The sequence below is a fragment of the Sorex araneus genome, chromosome 3, assembly GCF_027595985.1.
Source record: "Sorex araneus isolate mSorAra2 chromosome 3, mSorAra2.pri, whole genome shotgun sequence".
Classification (NCBI taxonomy): Eukaryota; Metazoa; Chordata; class Mammalia; order Eulipotyphla; family Soricidae; genus Sorex; species Sorex araneus.
Window position 1 is genome coordinate 94266307 of NC_073304.1, and position 23631 is coordinate 94289937.

Below are 23631 nucleotides of genomic sequence, written 5' to 3' on the forward strand. Positions count from 1 at the left end.
GCAACTATCCTAATTCCAAAAATCTAATAACTTCTGTAACTACAAGTTATATATAAGAAGAGGAAAAGACACTGGAAAGCTCCTAGTCTTTTCTTTTTGGGTCACACCCAGCAATGCACAGGGGTTACTCCTGGCTTTGCAGTTAGGAATTAGTCCTGGCGGTGCTCAGGGGACCACATGGGATGCTGGGAATTGATTCCGGGTTGGCTGCGTGCAAGGCAAACATCCTAACCGCTGTGCTATCGCTCCAGCCCCAACTCTCCATCTTTATCCATACACAAAAACCACAGGAAGACAGACTGAGAAGGCAGCCATCTGTAAGCCAGAAAGCCACCTTTGACACTAAAAACCAAAGGTGATGACATTTTCATCTTGAACTTTTAGCCTCCTAAACCATGCAAAACTGAATTTCTATAGTACTCAATTCTGGTAACACAAAGATACTAGGATAGATTCAATTTTTAAAAACTGATTTTATATCATTTAATCTATCACCTCTTAACATTGGTTTTGGTAAACAGTGTTAAACACTTTGATACAGATATTTGTCTTAAAATCATCTTATCTTTTCTATCCATAGGATGTTTTCTTTTCCCATTCCTGATATTTGTATTGAATATCTACTTTTTCTTGACTGGTCCATCTAAGGACTGTCAAATTTCATTAATATTTTTGAATAACCAATCTTTGTCATTGCTTTTCTTACAGTGCACATATTTTCAATTTCATTGGCTTCCATTTTTTTCTTCACTAGTGCTTCTTCCTCAAAGATGCTTGAGGATTTCCAAGAACAAAACTGACCTACCACAAAGCTTATCACTCGACTATCCTTTTGTGGACATAGTGAAACTTTAAATTGCTATTTTATTTAATTTTTATGGGGATAAAGCGGTTTGGGTCATATTTATTGGTTGCTGAGGTGAGTATTCACTGTACTCATGTGTCACTCCTGGGGATTCTTGGGAGGCTGTGATTTCACAAAGTAAAATGCGGGGGGGCTGCTGCTGTGACGTGTACATTCAACGTGTGCCAACGTGTGTGTTCAATGGCCCAGAACCACTTCCCCACCTACCCAGGCCTACCCAACAGAGAGACAGAGAGACAGGGAGCCGAAGGACCACAGCTTGTTGGCAAAAATGGCCCGTTCAATGAAGAACTGCTAGAACATCTAAAGGGGGGTTAAGGTAAGTACCTAAGTGTGATTGGTCATTTACATAGTTAAACATTTGGTGGAGAAAATTATCTTGGAGAGATTAACTCAAGGAGACACCCTGTCTTTCAGGGACTTCAACAATGCCTTTTGTCTTTTCCTCTAGTTGTATAAGTTATCAATACTTGCAGTTGTTTGGGTAAACACAGTAAGAGACAAAGATCCCAACACTTAGTTCTCTGGGATTTGAGAGTAAAGAAGGCTTCTAACACTTAGTTCTCTAGGCTCTGAGAGCAAGCAAGGCTTTTACCATAAATCCCAGACGAAGTCCTTAGGCCAGTTCAGCTTGTACACCCCCATGGGTCTCTTAAGTTGTAATAGCTTGCATCAAGACCATGAATTTATGCCTTCTAGAATGTCCCATTTTGATGCCGAGGTAGCTTTGCCACTTGGCTCAGGTCCATCCCAGTCCCACGGTGGGACTTCCCTATTGGAGTGTTAGGAACTACAGCAACTGAAGCCTGAGTCCAGTAATTATGACCAAGTAATTATGTGCAGGAGTCTATATATTTCATAGTCAATCAACTCCCAAATATTAGGAGCATAGAATTGATGGTCTTTCTGTGTTTAACCAAATAACATTGCTCTATAATAAAATATAAAAAGGCTACAGGGGAAATAGGAAAGCCGGTACAAATGCATAGCACTTCAAATACAAAGTTAAGAATTACCAGAAAGTTTTGACTTATAAGTAATCAAGACTGATTTGAGGAACTGTGACAATGAGAGGTAAAATATAAAGGAAAGGTTAAAGATAAACTTTAACTAAATTAGGGATACTAGCAAGAACACAATACGATTCTCTGGGAGGAGGAAAAGAAGCAATTCACAGATTAAGCACTTTGGGTTAATATCCAAGAGGAGACTACGTTTGATGCCAGGGATCAAACTGGGATTCATTGTATTCAAGGGAAATGCTTTAATCCTTATATCATCTCTCCAGATCCTCTATTGCCATTTTCATCTTTATTCTTTAAGAAAAGAAAAAAAACTTGCAAGAAGAAAGAAAAAAAATAGAAATTCAAACAAGTGAAATCAATTTGAGAAAATAATTTACCCAATTTGAGAAAAAGAATCTCAATAATAAAAATTTCTCAAAGTATTGTTGAGAGGCAGCTCAGGAACTCAGGAACTGCAGTACATTCTTTACATGCAGTGGTCCAGGTTCATTTACCTCTGAGCACTTCCAAGAAGTAATCCCTGGAGCATCCCCAAGCACTGAGCCAGGAGTAGATCCAAGCACCTTTAGGTATTGCCGCACACACACACAGACACACACACACACAGACACACACACTTACACAAATTAACATACTGAATATAATCACATAGACTCAAATACACAGTTCCTTTTGCCATATATAATAAAAATTTTGGAGATTAGGATCCAAATTTTTCTAGAGGCATATTTGTTATCTCACATGATCCCATATTTTTTCTTAAGAAGATACAAGAGCATTGTCCCCCTGAGTGGATGACACCAACCTCTAGTGGGTGCTGCAATGACATAGGGGAGCAGTAGAAGCCTTGTGTACAACACGGGAAGGGCGGGAACTTTCTATTTGTTCCAATAAAGAAGGCAGATTTGGGGTGGGGTACGGAGACTCACAGTGATTTCTTTTCTGAAAAGTTGGTGGTATGTCAAGTATTTTGGGAATCGCTGTGGAGGACATATTTCATAACAAAAAACCCAAAAAACAAAAAACCAAAGGATTAAAGGGCTGGAGACAGTCCATCAGGTAAGGCTTTTGTCTTATAGGAGTCTGTCCCGGATTTGATCTCCAGTACCACATATAGTCTACCAAGCCCCACTGGGTATAACCCCTGAGCACAGAGACAGAAGTAATCCCTGAGTACCACTGGATGTGGCCTCAAAACCAAACCAAAGAAACAAAAAATAATCCAAAGGATTAAACAAACAAACGAAAACAAGGGTTCCAACACTGGAGCACAATATTGGATTAATAAAAGCAACTAATATTGAGGTTGTGATGCTCGAGACAAAATAACTGAAAGGAAAAAATTACCTAGATTAACTAATGTGTTTGTGATGTTATCACTTTAGCAGAATGAGGACACATCATGAACAAGTAGATAATATTTGGCAATTATTATCACAAAGGAAAGTAAATGGTTTTACTAAAGGTTAACATTATCATAGTATAATGTCTAGGGAATAACAAATAACGTTTTAACCAAAGGCTTACCATCTTATTGCTCTATTGAGAGATGTGGTGGGCGGGGTGGGGGGGCAGGAGGAGGATAAAAAGAGTGTAGAAAGAGTGCAGGGAAAGAAGGAATGTGCCTACACTTGGAGGTAGGAGCCTAAAAATATAAAAGTGTTACAATACAACTTTCATAGGTTATCCAAAAGATGTTAAGGGGCTTTTGTTTGGGGTCAAGAATTGGACTGAGGACCATAGATAGGGTTTTTGTTAAAAACATGAAATCTAATGAATTGTCCCAGTTTCTTTGCTGTTAGAGTGGAAATCTTGGGTCTAAATTATGGCCACTGTGAAATGTGGGCAAATTGATTTATGCCATTTTTAGGAACTGATCTCTAAATCCTCTGGGGCTATTCATCATGCTTCTTACATGTCAGATAAGCTTCCCATCACAAGTCCTAGAAGTAAAAATAAAAAGAAATCTGTACACTTGATTCTCATATTTCATCTGCCTAGTAATATATACTCATTTCTTTTTTTTTTTTTTTGCTTTTTTGCTTTTTGGGTCACACCCAGCGATGCTCAGGGGTTACTCCTGGCTGTGCACTCAGGAATTACTCCTGGCGGTGCTTGGGGGACCATATGGGATGCCGGGGATCGAACCCGGGTCGGCCGCATGCAAGGCAAACGCCCTACCCGCTGTGCTATCGCTCCAGCCCCATACTCAGTTCTTATGCAAAATGAAAGTTTATCATACTACACCACTGGAATTTAAGAAGGGTTCTGTGAGAGCATTAGTTTTTTTAAAAAAAAATGATTACAAATTATGAAATTTTTATAATTTCATTTAAAAAATAATTTTTTCATTTCAGGAATTCTGAAATTTTCTATGCAAATCTATAGAAACATGGCATCAATGTCCCCTCTCCTAAACATGTGAGCAGGCCTTGTAAATTACTTATGACAAGCTTAAGAGGAAGAATGAAAAAAAATGGAGTTGTTGCCACCAGAATGAAACCCCAACAGTTCTGGTCCTAGCCACCAACATCTTTCAAGTCTGCCTGCCAGAAGGAAATGAAAAAACAGCAGCAAGCCCAGGGTCCCTTAACCAGCACTTCAAGGACTGAGACCTTCACCTGCATGAAGAGGGACTGACTGGGGACTAGGCCAGCTTTTGTGTGTTTCTACGTGTCAGCCTCAACATCGACCAAGAAAAGGGGGCAGACAAACCAAGTGTTTCTGGGATTTGAGTTCCCAGAACTGCTTCTTGGAGAAGAATTTCCTGCAATTAAGGGTGTAAGACTTTTGATGTTATATAGAAACTTGTAATTCCACCAGATTTGGGTTTCTGGTCAAAGAGAGAGAAGTGACATTGTTCCTTTTGGAAGTCAGGTCAGGAAGGGCCTGTTCTTTTGACTTTGTTCAATACTTGCCTTATGAGTCCTGGACCTAAACTAAGAGAGCTATCAAGGCACGAGGAAACCCAGGCCCCCACACAGTGGCCTGCTAGTCTTCATAGTCTTCCTTTCTGAGTTACCAGAAAATCTGTCACTCTGTACCCCAGAGATCCCCCAATACATGAGAAAAATCTAAATGGCTACTTTAAGCCACTACATTTCATTTTATTTTATTTTTGGATTTTTGGGTCACACCCAGCAATGCACAGGGATTATTCCTGGCTTTGCACTCAGGAATTAGTCCTGGCGGTGCTCAGGGGACCATATGGGATGCTGGGAATCAAACCCGGGTTGGCCTCGTGCAAGGCAAACACCCTACTTGCTGTACTATTGCTCCAGCCCCAACATTTTAGAATAATGTGTTACAGAGCAAAGGCACTTCAATGCTTAATCCAAGAAATAAACAGTATAATTTACTTTCTAACCTCACTTCAACTAAAATCATCTAAGATATTGTGAATTATAGAGTCTTGGCTTGGATGTTTGGTATTTCCTACTTCTAACTAGAAAGCTCATCTTCCACACTTAATAGTGGATCTCAAACTTTTTTATAAGATGCAGCACTGCTAAGAACTATATAAATATGACCTACTGTACACATTTAAATCTTTATCAGGGCAGAGGAGATAGAACCATGGGCTTGAGTGAACACTTTGAAAAGAGCAGCCTTGGTTGGATCCCAGGCACATCAGCATTTAGATGAGCAACTGCTCTGTTGGTCTCCAAACCATATATAATATTCCCCTCCCTAAAAAACAAAATAAAACAAAACACCAACAACAACAACCAAAAACTATAATTTTAATACTTTACCAAGAACATGCACTGATTTTCCACACCATATTACTCCATTTTCTAAAATTTGTAGCTTTAAAAAAAATGAAATCACCGTGAGACACACAGTTACAAAGCTTTCACAACTGGGTTTCAGTCATACAATATTACAACACCCATCCCTCCACCAGTCTACTTTTCTAAAAAAAAAATTACTGAAAAATTTGTAGTTCTAACTCAATAGACTGGGGTGGAGTGATAAGTGCAGTGGGTAGGGCAAGCAGCTGACACAGGTTCGATTCCTCCGCCCCTCTAGGAGAGCCCGGCAAGCTACTGAGAATATCTCGGCTGCACAGCAGAGCCTGGCAAGCTACCCGTGGCGTATTCGATATTCCAAAAACAGCAACAAGACTCACATGGAAACGTTACTGGTGCCCGCTCGAGCAAACTGATGAGAAGTGGGATCCATCCTATCCCATCCCAACTCAATAGACCTCCCTGCTTAAGAATGGAACTGATACCAACAAATTCCACATCGTCCCCTTGGAGAACACTGCTTTAAGCTATAATCATTTCCCGAGGCTTAACTCCAGTGCCACCTTACAGGCTTTCACTAAATAATCTACTCTGCATTCTCTTGAATTTCCTACAATTTACTCATTATATGCTGGAGCGATAGTACAGTGGGTAGGGCGTTCGCCTTGCACGCGGCTGTCCCGGGTTTGATCCCTCCGTCCCTCTCAGAGAGCCTGGCAAGCTACCGAGAGTATTCTGCCCATCTGGCAGAGCCTGGCAAGCTACCCGTGGCATATTTGATATGCCAAAAACAGTAACAACAAGTCTCACAATGGAGACGTTACTCGTGCCCGCTCAAGCAAATCTATGAACAACGGGATGACAATGACAGTGACAGATGTCATTTCTTGTACGACCCAGGCTGCATTGACATGGTGAATTCTCCCAGGACAAGATTTCATCTTTTATCTCCTGCTTGCTAACTCCACAGCACTGAGAAAAACACATTATATTTGTTCTTTCTTTTCTTTCTTTTTAAATTGAATCATGAGATACAGTTACAAAGCTTTAATGTTCGAGTTTCAGTCATACAATGATTATACACCCATCCCTCCATCTGTGTACATTTTCTAACACCATTAACCCCAGTGTCCCCCTCCATTCCACCCCTCCCCGACTCTATGGCAGACAATTTCCCTCTTATTCTCTCTCTACTTTTGGGCATTGTGGTTTGCAATATAGATGGCCATCATGTTTGGTCATCAATGAGAGGCCATCATATTTGTTCCTTTGTCTACTTTCAGCACATATCTGCCATCCTGAGCAATCCCTCCATCATTGACTTAAAATAGAGGGCTAACTTTGCCAGGACTGATTTTCCCTTCTTTGCTCCCTTCTCTGTCCCAGCTGCCTTCTCCCCCAGCTCATGAGACAGGATTCCAGCCATGGAGCAATCTTCCCGACCCTTGTCTCTACGTCCTTGGGTGTTAGTCTCATATTATGTTATTTTATATTCCACAAATGAGTGCAATCATTCTATGTCTATCCCTCTCTTTCTGACTCATTTCATTTAGCAAGATACTCTCCATGGCCACCCACTTATAAGCAAATTTCATGACTTCATCTTTCCTAACAGCTGCATAGTATTCTATTGTATAGATGTACCAAAGTTTCTTTAACCAGTCGTCTATTCTTGGGCACGCCAGTTATTTCCAGATTCTGGCTATTATGAACAATGCTACAATAACATACAAAATCACCTTGTTTTCTATCTGGCTATTGCATTTCTTAGCACCCTTAATATACTAAGAGTTTTAGTTTTTATTTAATTTTTAATTTTTGCGGGGTTAGGTCGAGAAAAATGGCTTAATAACCTTTCTAACTAACTGGAAAAGGACACAGAGTCAGTCCCAAGATTGTGTGGTGTTTAGCTAAGCAAAGCAAGTCACGGAGAGGTTCAAGACTCCCCTTAAGTACTTCCCTTGATACAGCCGTTAAAAAGGAAACAGGACCAAACTGTGACATCTCAAATATTTTGGGACTGCTATGGGCAGGTATTTTTCACAACTCACTAGCAACGATGCTTGGAGGGAACGACCCAGAGACCCTCATCCTACAGGGCCCTGGCCGCTAGGTCTCAGGCGCCAACCGGTCCCAGGGCAGGCAGGGTGGGAGGCGGGGCTTCGCGAAAGCAGCCCGGCTATAGGTTGCCGCGTGCAAGGTGGAGGCGGGACTTCCCGGCGGCTAACCCCGCCCCTCACTCCGCCCCAGCGGTTACCATCTCCTCCCGCCCATGCCACGCTGGGCCCTAGCAACGGCCCCGGCTCCTCCCCGCGGTGTCCCGGGGAAAGCGCTCCGCCGGGGCGTGCGCATCCCCGGCCGGCCGCGCGCCTTGGTGTCGGGCGGAGCGGAAGACGCGTGGAGCTGTGCGAGGACCCTCGGGCTGTGCAGGTCGGAGTCCCTCTCCCGTCCTTCGTGCGGGCCTCCGCACCTTTGCGGGGACCCGTGATCTGCAGGGAGTGGACACGCTCCTGGGCGGCGGCGTCGCCCGTGAGCGGGGCCCTGGGCCCCCAGCACGGGCGCTGTGGCACTCTTAGGATCTTGCGGGGGCCCCTTTGGAGAAAAGAAAAAAAACAAAAAGCGACGCAGTTTCGCCCCAGTTGATTTTCGGTGGCACACTCCCAGGAAAATCAGTCCTGGCAAAGTTAGCACTCTAATTTACTTTATTTTTATTATTATATTATTATTATTATTATTATTATTATTATTATTATTTTAGCTTTTAGAGCCGTTTCCGGGAGCCGATGTAGGGAGGAGCATCGTGCAGACCGTGCAGTGTCTTTAACATTAAGGTTCTGGTTGTACAATAAGCAACGGAGCCTGTGCTTTATGTTAAATTGGTTTCTGGACAGTGCAGGACCCGTGAAGAAGTCTGGGAACTTGCTAAGGCACAAATTCTACGGACTTGCGTGATAAAAATCGCCACCTGACTTAAAAAATCACAACACTGAAAGGATTCTTTATATCCAAACCCATGTGTGCCATAAAAACAAAAACAAAAACTGATGTTGGCACAGTTCGCCAACCACTTGGTGGTGAGGTCGGAAAGGGCCGGCTCATCCTATTGGAAGGTGGTAGTACCGCAGGTGTAGAAAACGTGGATGTTCGACCTGGACCTGTATTATGTAACCAGGTTCTTTGAAATATTCCAGGAAAATTTTTAGGTAGTTCTAAGTTGGTCCACAATCCATGATAGGAAAGATTTCTCTAATGACCCCTGGGTGTGAGTCACTTGTAGTGAGGACCCTGTCTCCCTGTTCCCTTGTTTTGAAATGAAAAAAAAAAAAAAAAACCAAAACACCCAGGTTGCCATTTGTATCGTGGGCAAAAGACCCGTTAAGGATAACCTGTGAGTTATTTCAGTAATCTGGAAGCCCCCTCCCCAGCACCTGAATTAGCAAGCATTTGTTGAATTCCTCCTACTGACAAGGAGACAGGGAGAAGTGACATCAGAATTTTGTTCCTCACACCACCAATAGGGAACTAACCAGGGACTGTCACCCTCCTGATGACAGTGGAAGACTGGAGTGTAGCTTGCTTCCTCTGACAGGTGAAAACAGGATGATGAATGTGGCTGGCAGATTAGCCCATATTCTCCCAGATTACAGCCTCCCTGGCTGCCCTGGGAAGTGCTGAAGTAGAGTCTCTGTGCTGATGAATGGGAATGCATCTGATACTACCTGTGTATCTTTAAGTAGAAGTCATGCCAGGCTGACTTAGCCCCACCCAGTGGGAGGGAGAGATTTCTGGAGCAAGTGGGAAAAACAGGGTCGTTTTTTCTTGTTAGTGTCCCCTTTCTCTGCACTTCTTTTTTTCTCCTACAGGCAGTAAGTGGCCACAAAGGAGAGGAGAATTCAGCTCTTGGAGACCGCCAGGGAGGAAAGCTTTCCCTAGTAAGATCACTCCAAATGAAAGTATATTTTTCCCCGTGAAAGATGCAGAACCAGTAATAAACGTGCAGAGCCTGATTTGGAGACTAAAAATAGGCTATGGGCATGGTAGAATTGATGTAACATGGTAAATAATCAGTTCGAAAGGAAAAGAAGGTAGGAGGCAGTGTTAATTGTTTTCAGTCTGAGTTGAAGAATGATAGATGTGATGTCAAGGTAAAAATGTTAGCATTTCTCTCTCTTTTTTAAAGATCTTTGCCACATTTAGCAGTGCTCACTTCTAGCTCTGGGCTTAAGGATAACTCGTGTTTGGGGACCATCATAACACTGGGAATGGAACCAGGGTCAGTAGTATGCAAGGGCAAGTGCTTTACTCACTGTACTATCTCTCAAGTCCCCAGATGTTAGCTTTTTAGAGAAAAAAATACACCCCCCTCCCATAATCCCCATGATTCCTATTGCACATACTTGAAATTAGCAAGAATGTTCTGGACCTTTTTGAACAATCAGGTTTGCAACAGATGTTTCGTACATATATGAGAGAAACTGCTAGGTCAGGAGGTGTGTCCTGATCATAGGGCTTTAGAGATCTTTGAGACAGTTGCCCATGGCTTAGAACTGCTGGCCTCTCATTTGCCTTCAGTCTAGAGATGAATAGGTAAGAGAGGGGCCTCAAACATTTCCTCTTTCTGTTTCACAGATATAGAAGGACAAAGGGCATGCACATAGGCTTCATTAATAGCCCTCCCCAGCCCCAGAGGAAGGACATTTATCTTAGGATTCCCTAATATGCATTAGTTGTCTGGCCAAAAGACCAAGTGAAGTACAAGGGCTATTTCGAGGCCTCTCAGGAATAGTACACTTTGAGATTCCTAGAAGAAATCATTGAATATTGAGGCAATCACATTGACTTTACAACATCCCAGGTATTGTTGAAGCTCCAATATATTGGAGCCCTTTGGTGGCACATGTAAACTCATATATAGCTACTAGAATACAGAGGGAAGCAGAGTCAAGTTGAGTTAGACTAGTCCAATGTCTTTTTCAGAATGAACCCCATGATCTGAATAATTGAAGACCAACTTAAGACTAAGTTTAGACTAAGTCTAGTTGGGCTGGAGAGATAGCTCTATGCACATGCTTTGATGCAGGAGACCTCGATTTGATCCATGTGGTCCAAGGAGGTAGCTGGCGATAGTTCACTGAGCATCACATCATGCCTCCCGCAAAAAAATACTAAAATGTTACAACTTTAAGCAGCATTGGAATAGCACAGAATTTGAGTGAAAAGCTTAGCTTTCTGAGTGGAAGGACAGTGATGTGACTTCCCCTGGCTTGTGACCATTTATTGGTCTATAGAGGTTCTACAGTTCTGATTTCCGAGGCGAATAAGATATCTTGTCAAACTTAAAGCTAGTCTGACCCTTAGAATGAATTATTGATCTTAGGATTTCATTATCTAGTTCTGTGGATGGACACTAGAAATCTGAAAACTACCCAGTATTGTGTCTGAAGTATGCATTTTCTAGAGATGGGTCCAAACTCTCATCAGACCTTAAAAGGATCTAAGACCCAAGAAAAAGTGACAGCTTAATATTTTGCACTTAGTTGTTCATGGCGTGTTCACAAAGACAAAAGGGGGTGATGGGAGGGAACCTGAAGACACTGGTGCTTGCAAGTATACACTGGTGGAGGGATGGGTGTTGGAATACTGTATGACTGAAATCCAATCATGAATGGCTTTCTGATGCTCTAAAAAAACTAAAAATAAAATTAAAAAGACATTCTTAATTAGGTGATTGGAATTGGGGTCAGAAATAGATGCTTTCCTTTTGTGAGTCAGGAAGAAAGGATGAAACTATCAAGTATCTTTCTCTGAGCAACCCAATATGTAAACTTCTAATCAGTACACATCAAAAATACTTGTTTTAACTTTCTCTTTGGATAAATTTGGCAAATATACTCTTCTTTTCCTTCAATGACCAGCACCTTTCTTTCTTTGCATTTCTTTTTGTCTCAAGCTTATTGGTATTTGCAGTCTATAGAAAGAGCCTGATGTTAGTGTCACCAACTTCTTAGTAAATCATGTTGTATATTATGTTCCACTGGACTTTTTGTTCACTTTCTATTTGGGAGACCACAGAAAGTTTCCTGTAGCAGTCACAGCATTTATTTTGCCTGTGTTTGGACTCAGAGTGCCTGGTCCTCATAGTTAAACACCACAATGCCAAGAGGCTTTATAAGAGGATCATTTTACAGCATTGGAATGCATACCAAATCAGAAAGGGCCCAGACTCTCTCCCTAGAAAGATACTATGCTTACAAAATAGTTGAATAACAGCTTTGGCAGTCATCATCCTATTTTTGAAGAAAATATTTAAGTGAAAAAATTATTTTGCTAATTATTTTACTAATAGTACTGAAATCTGGTGTTTAGATTTTTTAAAACGATATGAATTTTTGGAGTGAGTGGACCTTAATGTCATTCTGAAATCTAAAAGAGCCACCTTTAAGGATATTTTACAAATTATCATTGGTAGTAGATACCTCATTTGAATGGGTGTCCAGTGATATGTTTTTCAGTGTGTATTTTAAGTTGGAGAGGAAACGACCTTAAAGATAAGGTGCTAGATTCACGGGGTAGATTTCATCAAATCAGTACTGTTTTCATAGGAACTTTGTGTTTTCATTAGAATTCAGATTGAGATTTAGAGTGATATAACATCAATTCAAAGTTAAAACCTAGGTACTAGGTTGATACTAAGGTTGAACCACTATACTCTAAATACAGAACACAATTGCTATGTCTGGAACAAAAAGTGCTACTAAAAGGATTGGTACCTAAGAGCATCTTTCTATTGTCTTGTAGTGACTTACAAGGGTATTTTTTTTTTCAGTTTTTGATTGTCAGTTTTTAAAGCATGCAAATTTTTCTATTTAAAACTTTATAATATCTGATAAGAAACAGGAAAGCTAGCACATAGTTTTAAGTTGAATGATTTCCTCTGTAGAGACAGTGAGTAAAATGTTATTTATTTTACTCCCCCCAACTTTTTTTTTCAAATTTCACCTTTATGTATTTCAGAAATAGATGTTAAACCTTGGTTCGAGTGGGAAACAAAATGTCTCTTAGTCCACCCAAATTTCTTGAAGTAAGGGAAGAAGATAATTCAAAACTTGTGGAAATACAACAGTCACAAAATACTTCCATAGCTGTAGAAGATCCTCTTCAAAACTTGTGCTTGGCATCACAAGAAGTTCTTCAGAAAGCTCAGCAGAGTGGGAGATCAAAATGCCGCAAGTGTGGTGGTTCAAGAATGTTCTACTGCTATACATGTTATGTTCCAGTGGAAAATGTACCCATGGAACAGATGCCACTTGTGAAGGTTAGTAAGAAATTTAATTGTTAGAAAGAAAAATAAATTTTAAAGAAGCCTAGTGCCTGCTGTGATATAATTGATAAGTTTGAAATTAATGTTGTAAAGATGAGTTATATTAATAGAAACTTTAATCCTATAGAGTACTAAACTTATGCTTTCTTATCTCTGGAAAGAGACACACATTACTAAAACAGCTGGTACTACAAGGGATAGATTTATAGATTTCCTGAAGGATCTTGTAGAATTATCCCAGGTTTGGGGTCTACTCTTCGAAAATGTATCTTAAAAGACTAAATTTTATATCCTTTAGCTTTGTGGTTCTTTGTGGTTCACAGATAGCCCCACCCTATCTGTGAAGATATCAGTGACCAAAGCTAAAATAAAAATTGAGAATGCTAGGAGAATGGTAGGACATATGTGGGGCCGGAGCGATAGCACAGTGGTTGGGCGTTCGCCTTTCACGCGGCCGACCCGAGTTCGATTCCTCCGCCCCTCTTGGAGAGCCCGGCAAGCTACCGAGAGTATTGAGCCCATGCAGCAGAGCCTGGCAAGCTACCCGTGTGTATTGGATATGCCAAAAACAGTAACAATAAGTCTCTCAATGAGAGACGTTACTGGTGCCCACTCGAACAAATCAATGAGCAACGGATGACAGGACATATGTGATCATCATCATCATCATCATCATCATCATCATCATCATCATCATCCCATTGATTGTTGATTTTCTTGATCGGTCTCAGTAACATCTCAATTCGTCCTAGCCCTGAGATTTTAGCAGCCTCTCTTTACTCGTCCTTCCCAACAGTGCTGCATTGGAGACTCTTTCAGGGACAGGGGAATGAGACCCATCATTGTTACTGGTTTTGGCGTATGAATACGCTATGGGGAGCTTGCTAGGCTTTCCCATGCAGGCAGGAAACTCTCAGTAACTTGCCAGGTTCTCCGAGAGGGAGAACGAGGCTATAAGACATATGTGATAGGTTATGTAATACTTATACTTATGCCTAAAATCAGTACGATTTGTAGAAATTTTTAAAACTATTCTTGGTACAATACAGAAGTGTGATGACTTGGACTCATAGCTGTATAATTTACGTGGTAATGACATTGGAGTTCTACTTTAAGAAAAAATTCTTATGTTAAATCAGTTGGGAGTTTTTTTTTTTTCATTATAGAATTCACAATATCAAGGAGGAAATTTGAATTTGCTTTACAATTCCAATTCTTAATATTTTAGTCATAAAAAATATGGCTTTCAAGCCGTTGAATCTATTTTTAAGGCTTTACTGTGTTTCTTGCTATTTTAGCCTTAAGTATTGTCTTTATTCATATCACTGTATCACTGAATCACTGTCATCCTTTGTTCATTGATTTACTCGAGTAGGCGCTAGTAATGTCTCCAATTGTCCCAGCCCTGAGATTTTAGCAGCCTCTCCTTACTCCCAATGATTGGAGGCTCTTTCAGGGTCAGGGGAATGAGACCTGTTATTGTTACTGTATTTGTCATATTGAATACACCCCGGGGAGCTTGCCAGGCTCTTCCCTGGGAGTGGGATACTCTTGGTAGCCAGTAGCTTGCTGGGCTCTCTGAGAGGCTTATTAACAGAAAATTTAGAATATTAATGCTTTGTTCACAGCTTCCATTGAAGATTGACATCATTAAACATCCAAATGAAACAGATGGCAAAAGTACTGCTGTACATGCAAAACTCTTAGCACCTGAATTTGTAAATATTTACACATATCCTTGTATCCCAGAATATGAAGAACAGGACCATGAGGTAAAGCAGCTTTTTGCATTTTTTTTTACAACCTTTCACATTGAATATAGCAACGAACTTTAAACTTCATTGTCTTTCTGAACATTAATACTTTTCTTGAGGAAATCAGGATTTTCTTTACATACCAAGAAGCAACATTTCGCTTTACCAGTGTCTTCAGTGATCAAATGATCCTAGATTTTTGTTTGCTTTTTGCATCACACCCAGCGATGCTCAGGGGTTGCTCCTGGCTTTGCACTTTGGAATTACTCCTGGCAGTGCTTGGGGGATGCCAGGGATCAAACCCAGGTTGGCCCCGTGCAAGGCAAATGCCCTACCTGCTATTCTGTCACTCCGGCCCTATCCTAGATCTTTAAATCTGTTAACGTACTGTACTTTTTTCTCATTAATTCTTTAGGTTTTTACTCTGCCAATATTACTAGGACTGCTTTTATTTACTTTGTTAGTGTGTGTTTGTGTACGGGGGCAGAGGGAGGCATCCTACTTGAAAAGGCAGTTTGTAAGAAAGTTAAAACACAAGTTTGTGAGGACAAATTCTATTAATGAGAGCAAATACAGAGCACTAGGTTCTGCTGAAGTGGATCACTGTATAACTGTCATCCCGTTGCTCATCGATTTGTTCGAGTGGGCACCAGTAACGTCTCTCATTGAGAGACTTATTGTTACTGTTTTTGGCATATCCAATACACACGGGTAGCTTGCCAGGCTCTGCTGCATGGGCTCGATACTCTCGGTAGCTTGCCGGGCTCTCCCAGAGGGGCAGAGGAATCGAACTCGGGTCGGCCGCGTGAAAGGCGAACACCCAACCACTGTGCTATCGCTCCAGCCCGCTGAATTCAGTGGATAAGCCTACTTATTCCTCTCCATTCTTCTGCTTATACTACGTAGATTATCTGTTTTAATAAATATGAAAAAAACATTACAAACACTGAGATTTCTTCAAAAGGACTGAGTTAGGTGGAATTTTCAGTAATTCTCTAAAATCAAAAATACATTAATATGTGGCCATTTATGAACTTTCTTTTGTAAGCTCAGATACTGGCTTTGTTCATTTTTAAGTTATCTCTCTCTCTCTTAAAATTTTTGTTTTTGTAGGGGCCACACTCGGCGATGCTCAGGGCTTACATTTGGCTCTCCTTAGAGGAATCAGACTACAGTGCTAGATTTTAAAAAATATATGTAGTACATTTATATTTCAAGAATATTAAGAACAGTGTAGTATGCTAATTAGATATAAGAGAGATATCACTATACCATTGTCATCCCATTGCTCATCGATTTGCCCGACCGGGCACCAGCAATGTCTCTATTGTGAGACTTGTTACTGTTTTTGGCATATCGAATATGCTACAGGTAGCTTGCCAGGCTCTGCCGAGGGTGAGATACTCTAGTAGCTTGCTGGGCTCTCCGAAAGGGGCAGAGGAATCAAACCCGGGTCGGCTGCATGCAAGGCAAACACCCTACCTATTGCTCTAGCCCATGAGAGAGATACAGACATGTATATTGCATATTTGAAAAAGTTTATGTTTTTGAATTTTGTAATTCAGGAGTTTTGTTTTTTGATGTATTATGCTTTTTAAAAAATTTGGGACTGGATTGATAGCACAGTGGCTAGGGCGTTTGCCTTGCACGCAGCCAACCCGGGTTTGATTCCCAGCATTCCATATGGTCCCCTGAGCACCGCCAGGGGTAATTCCTCAGTGCAGAGCCAGGAGTGACCCCTCTGCATCGCCAGGTGTGATCCAAGGAAAAGCAAAAAATTATTTATTTATTGGTTTTGGGGTCACACCTGGTGGTGCTTAGGGTTTAACTCCTGACTCTTCACAGAGGGATTACTCCTGGTGGGAGCTCCCGATCCATATGTGGGTGATTTAATGAACCCAGGTTGTTTGTGTGCAAGGTCCTACTTGCTGTACTATCTTCCCAGCTCCTAAATGTTTATTTTTCATATTCAGATTGTGCATGCTTGTTAAAGAAAATTTGAAACATAAAGAAAAATAAGAGGGCTAAAATACCATGATTCTAACAATATCATAATTTTTTATAACAATTTTTTTCCTGGATGCTTTTTTTTGTTTTTGACTTTGTTTTGTATTTTGTTCCCAATAGTTTATTTCATTCAGTATTCTAACACCAATCCCATTATACCTTTACACCACCATATTTCAATTTTTTCCACTCCAACTCTCAAAGCCTGATTCCAAAGCAGGACCTAATACAAAATGATTTATTTTTTATTGCTTATCATGAACAATTTGCTAAAAGTTATCTAAAAAAAGTTTCCTTAGAGGAAAGTGTGTGAAGATTGTTGTATTTCAACCTAAAACTATTAAGCCCATGTATAAGAGATTCTAACATGTTGTTAAACGTTGAGCCTTGCGTTGGATGCTTGGTTTGTGTAGGAAATGTTCAGACATAAGTCTCTAACAGTATACATAAAGTCTCAGCAAAAACATGCTGAAAGATGGAGGTGTCATAGCATACGGAATTATTTTATAACTTCTTTTCTTTTGGGTTTTTGTGCCACACCCAGCTCAGTGTGTACTTCTTGCTCTACACCCAGGGGCCATTCCTGGTTGTGCTAGGGAGACCACATGTGGTGTTGGGGATCAGACTCAGGTTTGCCACACGCCAGCAAGCATCCTATCCCCTGTACTGTCTTTCCAGCTCCTCTTCTTTAACTTTTGAAAGTTAGATTTCCAGTTTTATGTTTTTTACTAATATATTTTAACAAATAATTCTGGGTATTTTGAGTCTGTGTAAATATTTTATTTGGGATCCTGGGGATCAAACCCCAGTCAGCCACATGCAAGGCAAATGCCTTACCCACTATACTATTGCTCTAGCCCTGTTTTGCTTTTTATCTTAAATATTTTAGTTTTCATTGTTCAAGATCCGAATCTATCAAGAGGGGAATAAGTAAATCTTTAATACAATATATATGATTTTAAATTTCCAGAGAAGAACCAAACATTTGCCATATATATTGAAGTATGCATAGTGGAACTTAACACTTCACCCATATTCTTAAAGTTTTAAGTCACTCTAAACTTAACCACTTTGAAGTTCATAATAGCACACTGCTTACTTACCTTTTCTCTTTAGGTTGCACTTGTTTTTCCTGGGCCCAAGTCTGTCTCAATAAAAGATATTTCTTTTCATCTGCAAAAAAGGATTCAAAATAATGTTAGAGGCAAAAATGATGATCCTGACAGACCATCTATTAAACGTAGGAAAAATGAAGAACAGGATTTCAATGACAGCAAATGCAAAAGTGCAATACTGAAAAGAATTATATTTATAGATAGCACCTGGAACCAAACAAATAAGATATTCACTGATGAGAGACTTCAAGGTAAGAGGGAAAATATGTTTTTTAAAATTGCCTTTTTTTCAACTTTCATCTTAAAGAAACTTCAGACCTACACATATATTGGCAGGGGGGCTGGAGGGATAGTATAACATGTACAGCGCTAGTCCTGCATGCAGCCAATCTGGGTTCTATTCCTTGTACCACATATAACCCAGGGAGTTCTGCCAGAGTGATCCCTGAGTTTGGAGTCAGGCATAAGTCCTGAACACTGATGGGTTGATGGGTGTCACCCCAAAACCAAACCAAAAAAAAAAAACAAAAACTATATTGGAAGAAACATGACATCAGATTATTATTGTTATTTATTTTTTAAATTTTTTTGGTTCTTGGGCCACATCTGGCATTGCTCAGGGTTTACCCCTGGCTTTGTGCTCAGAAATCACTACTGGTTATGTTCAGAAAACCGTATGTGGTGCCTGCCAGTATCGAATTCGGATCAGCTGTGTGCAAGGCAAATGCCTTCTTCTGTGGGTGGGGGTCATCCCCAGCTTATGTACATCTTGTAAGAATTAAAGACATTCTCCCGCATAGTGCAATATTGTTGCCACTTTAAGAAAGTTTAAAAAAATGGTTCATATTCATATTTCCCTAATGAGTTAAAAAAATCTTTTGTAGCATTTTCCCACTGATGTAGCATGTATATTCACATTACTTTTGATTATTATGTCTCTTTAGCCTCTTTTAATATAGAACACTACTCTTTTGGTTTCTTATTACTTTGATTTGTCTTGACTGGTTAGTTGTCTAAATGCTTTGTCATGATTAGAGTTAATGCAAATGTTTTTGCAGGGATATTTAAGGATGAATTCAGGGTTGTCCATAACAATTTCAGTTTATGTCTATTGTTTTGGTATAATTATTAGTAGCATTCTCTTTCATTCTTAAAAATGAACCTGCTTAGCTGATAAATTAAGTAATCCCTAATCATATGGGGAGTTGTATGCTTACTGCATCAAATCAGAAGACATATAATGTAAATTGTTCCATTATTGGTGATAGCTTAAATGAATTGATAAAAGTGGTGATTGCTAGTGATCTCTATTATAGGGATTTATTTTCTTCTTTGTAATTAGTAATCATCTGTGGGCAATGCTTTGAGAATATGAATTATCTATTTCCCAATTGCTTTTCACTGAGTGGTTTTAGTTTTCATTGATGTTTCTTGCCTTAATCAGTAATTATGCTGAGGATTGCAAAATGATGAAATTTTAATTTTATTATTTCTTTTACATGAGTTCGCTGGTATTCTTATGTAAAGAAGAGTTTTTCCTTTTTCTTTTCTTGTTCTCTTTCTCTCCCCAGAACCTTTATTTGTGAGCACTGTGGTCTAAGGGAGTTCCTTTTAATTCAATATATTGTAATCTGTCATGGTTGTATTTTTTTTTTTTTAGACATCCATATTGTCTTAAATTTTGCCGTTGGGAGTTCTTTTAGTCCTTTGTGGCATGGCCTCATAAGTCTTTCTGGTACAACAGGATGTCCTGAGTTCACTTGTACTTTTTTCCTGCCCCAACCCTACAGTCAGTGCGAAGCTATGATTCCTTTTAGTGAGGGCTGATGTTAGAAACTAAGATCTGCTAAACTTCCTGGTGCTGCTGCTACTACTATTACTAGTCTTACTACTCCTACTCCTACTCTACACTTCTACTGCTGCTCCTACATTCCTAACTTGTTCTGCTTCTTGTTTCTACATCATTGTTTCCCTGAACAGAGCTGTGAATTTTAATTCAGAGTGAACACTATAGAGATTTTTCTTTCTTTTGTTTACTTTTATCCAAGAATGTAAGATTACTCCCTTATAACAATGATAATAACGATTAAAAGAGTTGTTTATCTGCTCAAGGCAATAGTTATTACTATGAAGAACAGAAGTTCATATTCCCTTTCTTATTTTTCTTGGACCCTGCTCCTTGCTCCGACTTTCTTAATAGTTTCTCTGAAAGATTTAGATTTATTTTCAGCATGTTGATGGCTTTGTTAATATACCCTGTGTAATTAGAAGGTAAGAGAACTATCTCGTTAGTGTTACTTTTGCCAACAGCCAAAAGTAATTTAAATGTGAGAGAATTTCAGTGTGAGAGAATTTTGCTTAAGCTATTGTTGAAAATTTACATCTAGAAAAAATTTGACAGCTATTGGAGTCTGGTTTGTGTTAATTAGGCCCACGTTATTATCTGATTGGTAATAGATTTAACCAGCTAAATTTACATACATCTTAACATATTATTTAATGTTATTTTGTGTCTGCTTATATGTGTATGAGAGAGATAGATAGGAGATAGAAACTCTGTGTGTGTGTGTGTGTGTGTGTGTGTGTGTGTTTTGAAAGAGAAGAAAGTGTTGTGAGCCTGAAGTTACAAATCTGGAAACTTTGGGGGGCTCAAATAAGGGCCTCACCCATGCAAGGCAAGTGCTCTACTGCTGAGCTACATCCCTGATCCTGCCCTGGAAGAATCTTGTTGCTTATGTTGAATACAGGGACAGCGCCCTAAGGCCCTGCTGTTTGGCACAGGACCTAGGATGGTTACAGCGGCAAGTTAATCCTCAGTTTGAGTATTTTACTGAGCCATTTTTATTTATAATTACCTTATATGGCAGTTGAAAAGAGCAAATAAAACAACATAAGTGAAAACACTTGAAAAAACTATAAAAGGAATTATTGAGGTACAATTCAGAATCTGTTTTCAGAGTGTCTGCATTTGCGCTTAAGGCTTGCTTAAAAGCATATTTGTACAAAAATTCTGTTGTTTCCAGATCACAAAGAAAATAGATTTCAATTCTGTACTATATCACAGTCTTTAGGAGGAATCTCTTAATCTTCTAAAATCACGAAATAAACAGATTTCAAGAGCCGACTTACCTCTGCATGTTGTACTTTAGCACTTATCTGTCTGGCTCCTCATTGCAGCACAGGGAGTAACTGGGGCTCTCTGCATGTTTGCAGTCTCTGATGTGTAAATACCAGTTTTCAGATAAACCTAGCTACTTCATAGGAAACATAGGATGATTGCCATAAATCATTGCCTTCATATACTAAAAATTTTTAATCATTTGACGAGTTTAAACCCAACAAAGCAACTCAACTTCATTTTAAAACCCTCAAACGTAGTAAATTATAATGAGTTCCTTTAATAGTGCAAAAGCATAGTGTTTTACCACACTTTACAGAGAAATAGCTAGATATTTTATTGCTGGAGGATGACAAAAGTTTGAAACTCTAGTTTGAAACTCTAGTTTGTAGTCTAATTTAACACATACCACTGGTGGCTCATGCTTGACTGTGACTTAACACAAATTGCAGTTCCATGTCAGTAAGTTAAACATAAATTGTAAGTGTAAAATGAAGGGTAATGTACATTTTTTTTTCTTTTTAGTGCTGGGATATTTAACTGCCTATATTTCTTAGTGAATTGCAGAATTAAATTTAAATGTTAGTTTATCAAAGAAAAGAAACCCTGTGAAAATTGGTAAATTTGGACCAGAGAGTACAATGATTAAGGCACTTGCTTTGCACACAACTGACCTGAGTTCAATCCCCAGCACTCCAGCTAGTTCCCCAGACACTTCGAGGAATGACCTCTGAGTACAGAGCAGCAGGATAAGCTCTGAACACTGCAGGATGTGATTCAATGACCAAAACATAAAATTTTAAAATTGGTAGATTTAGTTCTGCCACAGGCTAAAATAAAAAATGGCATTAGTAAATAGAAGATGGAGGTGACAACGCAATTGTAAATAATTTAACCCACTGCTATAAGGTCCAAGATTTATTTGAAGTAACTATCCAGTTGTGTGTTTTGTGTCTTATTCTGCTTTTGTGTATACCATAATATATTTATAAAGTATTGTGCTTGGAATTGGGATTTGAGGAATTGATCTATGCGCTTAAAAATAAACATTCCTTAAAAGGAGCCAGGGAGATAGTGCCGGGCTCTTAAGATGTTTGCTTTGCATGCAGCTGACACTTGTTTGATCCTGGCATTGTATGTGGTTCACCCAACCACCCATGTATTCCCAGGAGTGATCTCTGAGCACAGAGCCAGGAGTAAGCCCTGAGGACTGCTGGCTATGGCCCAAACTACCCCCACTCCCCACCAGATAATCTTTACTAAAAGTTAATTATTTGCGTCACACCCTCAAGGACTTAAAAGAATATAAATATATTTACATATTTCTTTTTTTTTTTGACAGGACTGTTACAAGTTGAGTTAAAAACAAGAAAAACTTGCTTTTGGCGCCATCAAAAAGGAAAGCCAGACACCTTCCTTTCCACAATCGAAGCCATTTACTACTTCTTGGTAGACTACCATACTGATGTATTAAAAGAGAACTACAAAGGACAATATGACAATCTTTTATTTTTCTACTCATTTATGTACCAGTTAATAAAGAATGCCAAAGGCTCTGGAGACAGAGAAACAGGAAAGCTGATCCACTAATTTTAAGAAGCCACTTTTATCATTTTATTTTCATAAAAAAATCAATAAAGGAATGCATTGTTTATTCTAAGGAAATGTCTATATGTAATCTACAAGACCACTTGAAAAAATGGTTTCACTTCTTTGTTTTTCAAAAGAAATTTAAATCTAATGGAATCTTTAGAGATAATGTTTCCTGATAATTCATTTCACAAGGTCTCTACTCATTAAGCATAACTCAGTGTTTTGGTTTTTTTTTTTGTTTTTTTTTCCTTTGGGCTATCTGTGGTAGTTCTCAGGAGCTACTCCCCATTCCATGCCACAGGTACCCCATGTACCTATGGACTTAGTGTTGAGGATCAAACCTGTTCTCCTGAATGCAAAGCATGAGTCAAGCATTGTCTCTGGGCTTGGCTTATCTTAGTTATATTCCAGCACGTTAATGTGAAAATGTGTTATATTTGTATCTTAGACATATACTTCTTTAGAGATTTTTGTATCTTTCTATTTTTACTACCACCTTTGGAGATAGATGGGTCCTGAATCTTCTTACTGGAAGTAATTTACTTGAGATTAATGGTAAACATAGGCAGAGCTGAAATTGTAGCTCCACGCTCTAGTCTTTATTAAGTATGTGTTTTCCATGATAGACATTTGTTGCTTTTTATGTGAGCCTATCATCATTTTTAGGAAGACTATAGCACTGTAGCAGTGTCATCCCGTTGTTCATCGATTTGCTTGAGCAGGCACTAGTAACGTCTCCATTGTGAGACTTGTTATTGTTTTTCGCATATCGAATATGCCAAGGGTAGCTTGCCAGGCTCTACCGCGCGGGTGGGATAATCTCAGTACCTTGCTGGGCTCTTTGAGAGGCACGGAGGAATCGAACCTGGGTTGACCACGTGCAAGGCAAACGCCCTATCTGCTGTGGTATCACTCCAGTCCATTGAAAGAAAATTGGTGTCCTACCATGGGAATGAACATATAACATATTAAGCAAGTGAAGTGCTCAGTGATTAATACAGGTATTATAAGCATATGACCCATTTTTTTTTCTTTTTGGGTCACACCTGGCAATGCACAGGGTTTACTCCTGGCTCATGCA

The 23631-nt window shown here is 39.6% G+C and overlaps 1 protein-coding gene across 4 annotated transcripts; it reads left to right on the forward strand.

Annotated features, from left to right (window-relative positions):
• Positions 1 to 7928: 7928 nt before the first annotated feature.
• On the forward strand, positions 7929 to 22916 carry DTWD1 (DTW domain containing 1). Of its 4 annotated transcripts, XM_055133910.1 has the most exons (6): positions 7933 to 8072; positions 9506 to 9574; positions 12657 to 12957; positions 14592 to 14735; positions 17841 to 18090; positions 22300 to 22890. In XM_055133910.1, the coding sequence occupies exons 3-6, from the start codon at positions 12694 to 12696 to the stop codon at positions 22545 to 22547; spliced, it is 906 nt and encodes a 301-aa protein (XP_054989885.1). In that variant the 5' UTR covers positions 7933 to 8072; positions 9506 to 9574; positions 12657 to 12693; the 3' UTR covers positions 22548 to 22890. The 4 variants fall into 4 exon arrangements, with proteins under 4 accessions (XP_004611930.2, XP_054989887.1, XP_054989885.1 ...); XM_004611873.2 differs by lacking the exon at positions 9506 to 9574 and having other exon boundaries at positions 7929 to 8072; positions 22300 to 22889; XM_055133911.1 differs by lacking the exons at positions 7933 to 8072; positions 9506 to 9574 and adding an exon at positions 8083 to 8325.
• The last annotated feature ends 715 nt before the right edge of the window (positions 22917 to 23631 follow it).

Coding starts and splice junctions, on each gene's coding strand:
- DTWD1 (XM_004611873.2), top strand. CDS start 12,694: ATGTCTCTTAGTCCACCCAAATTTCTTGAAGTAAGGGAAGAAGATAAT. Junction 12,958..14,591: donor AACAGATGCCACTTGTGAAG/GTTAGTAAGAAA, acceptor CTTTGTTCACAG/CTTCCATTGAAGATTGACAT. Junction 18,091..22,299: donor CACTGATGAGAGACTTCAAG/GTAAGAGGGAAA, acceptor TTTTTTTGACAG/GACTGTTACAAGTTGAGTTA.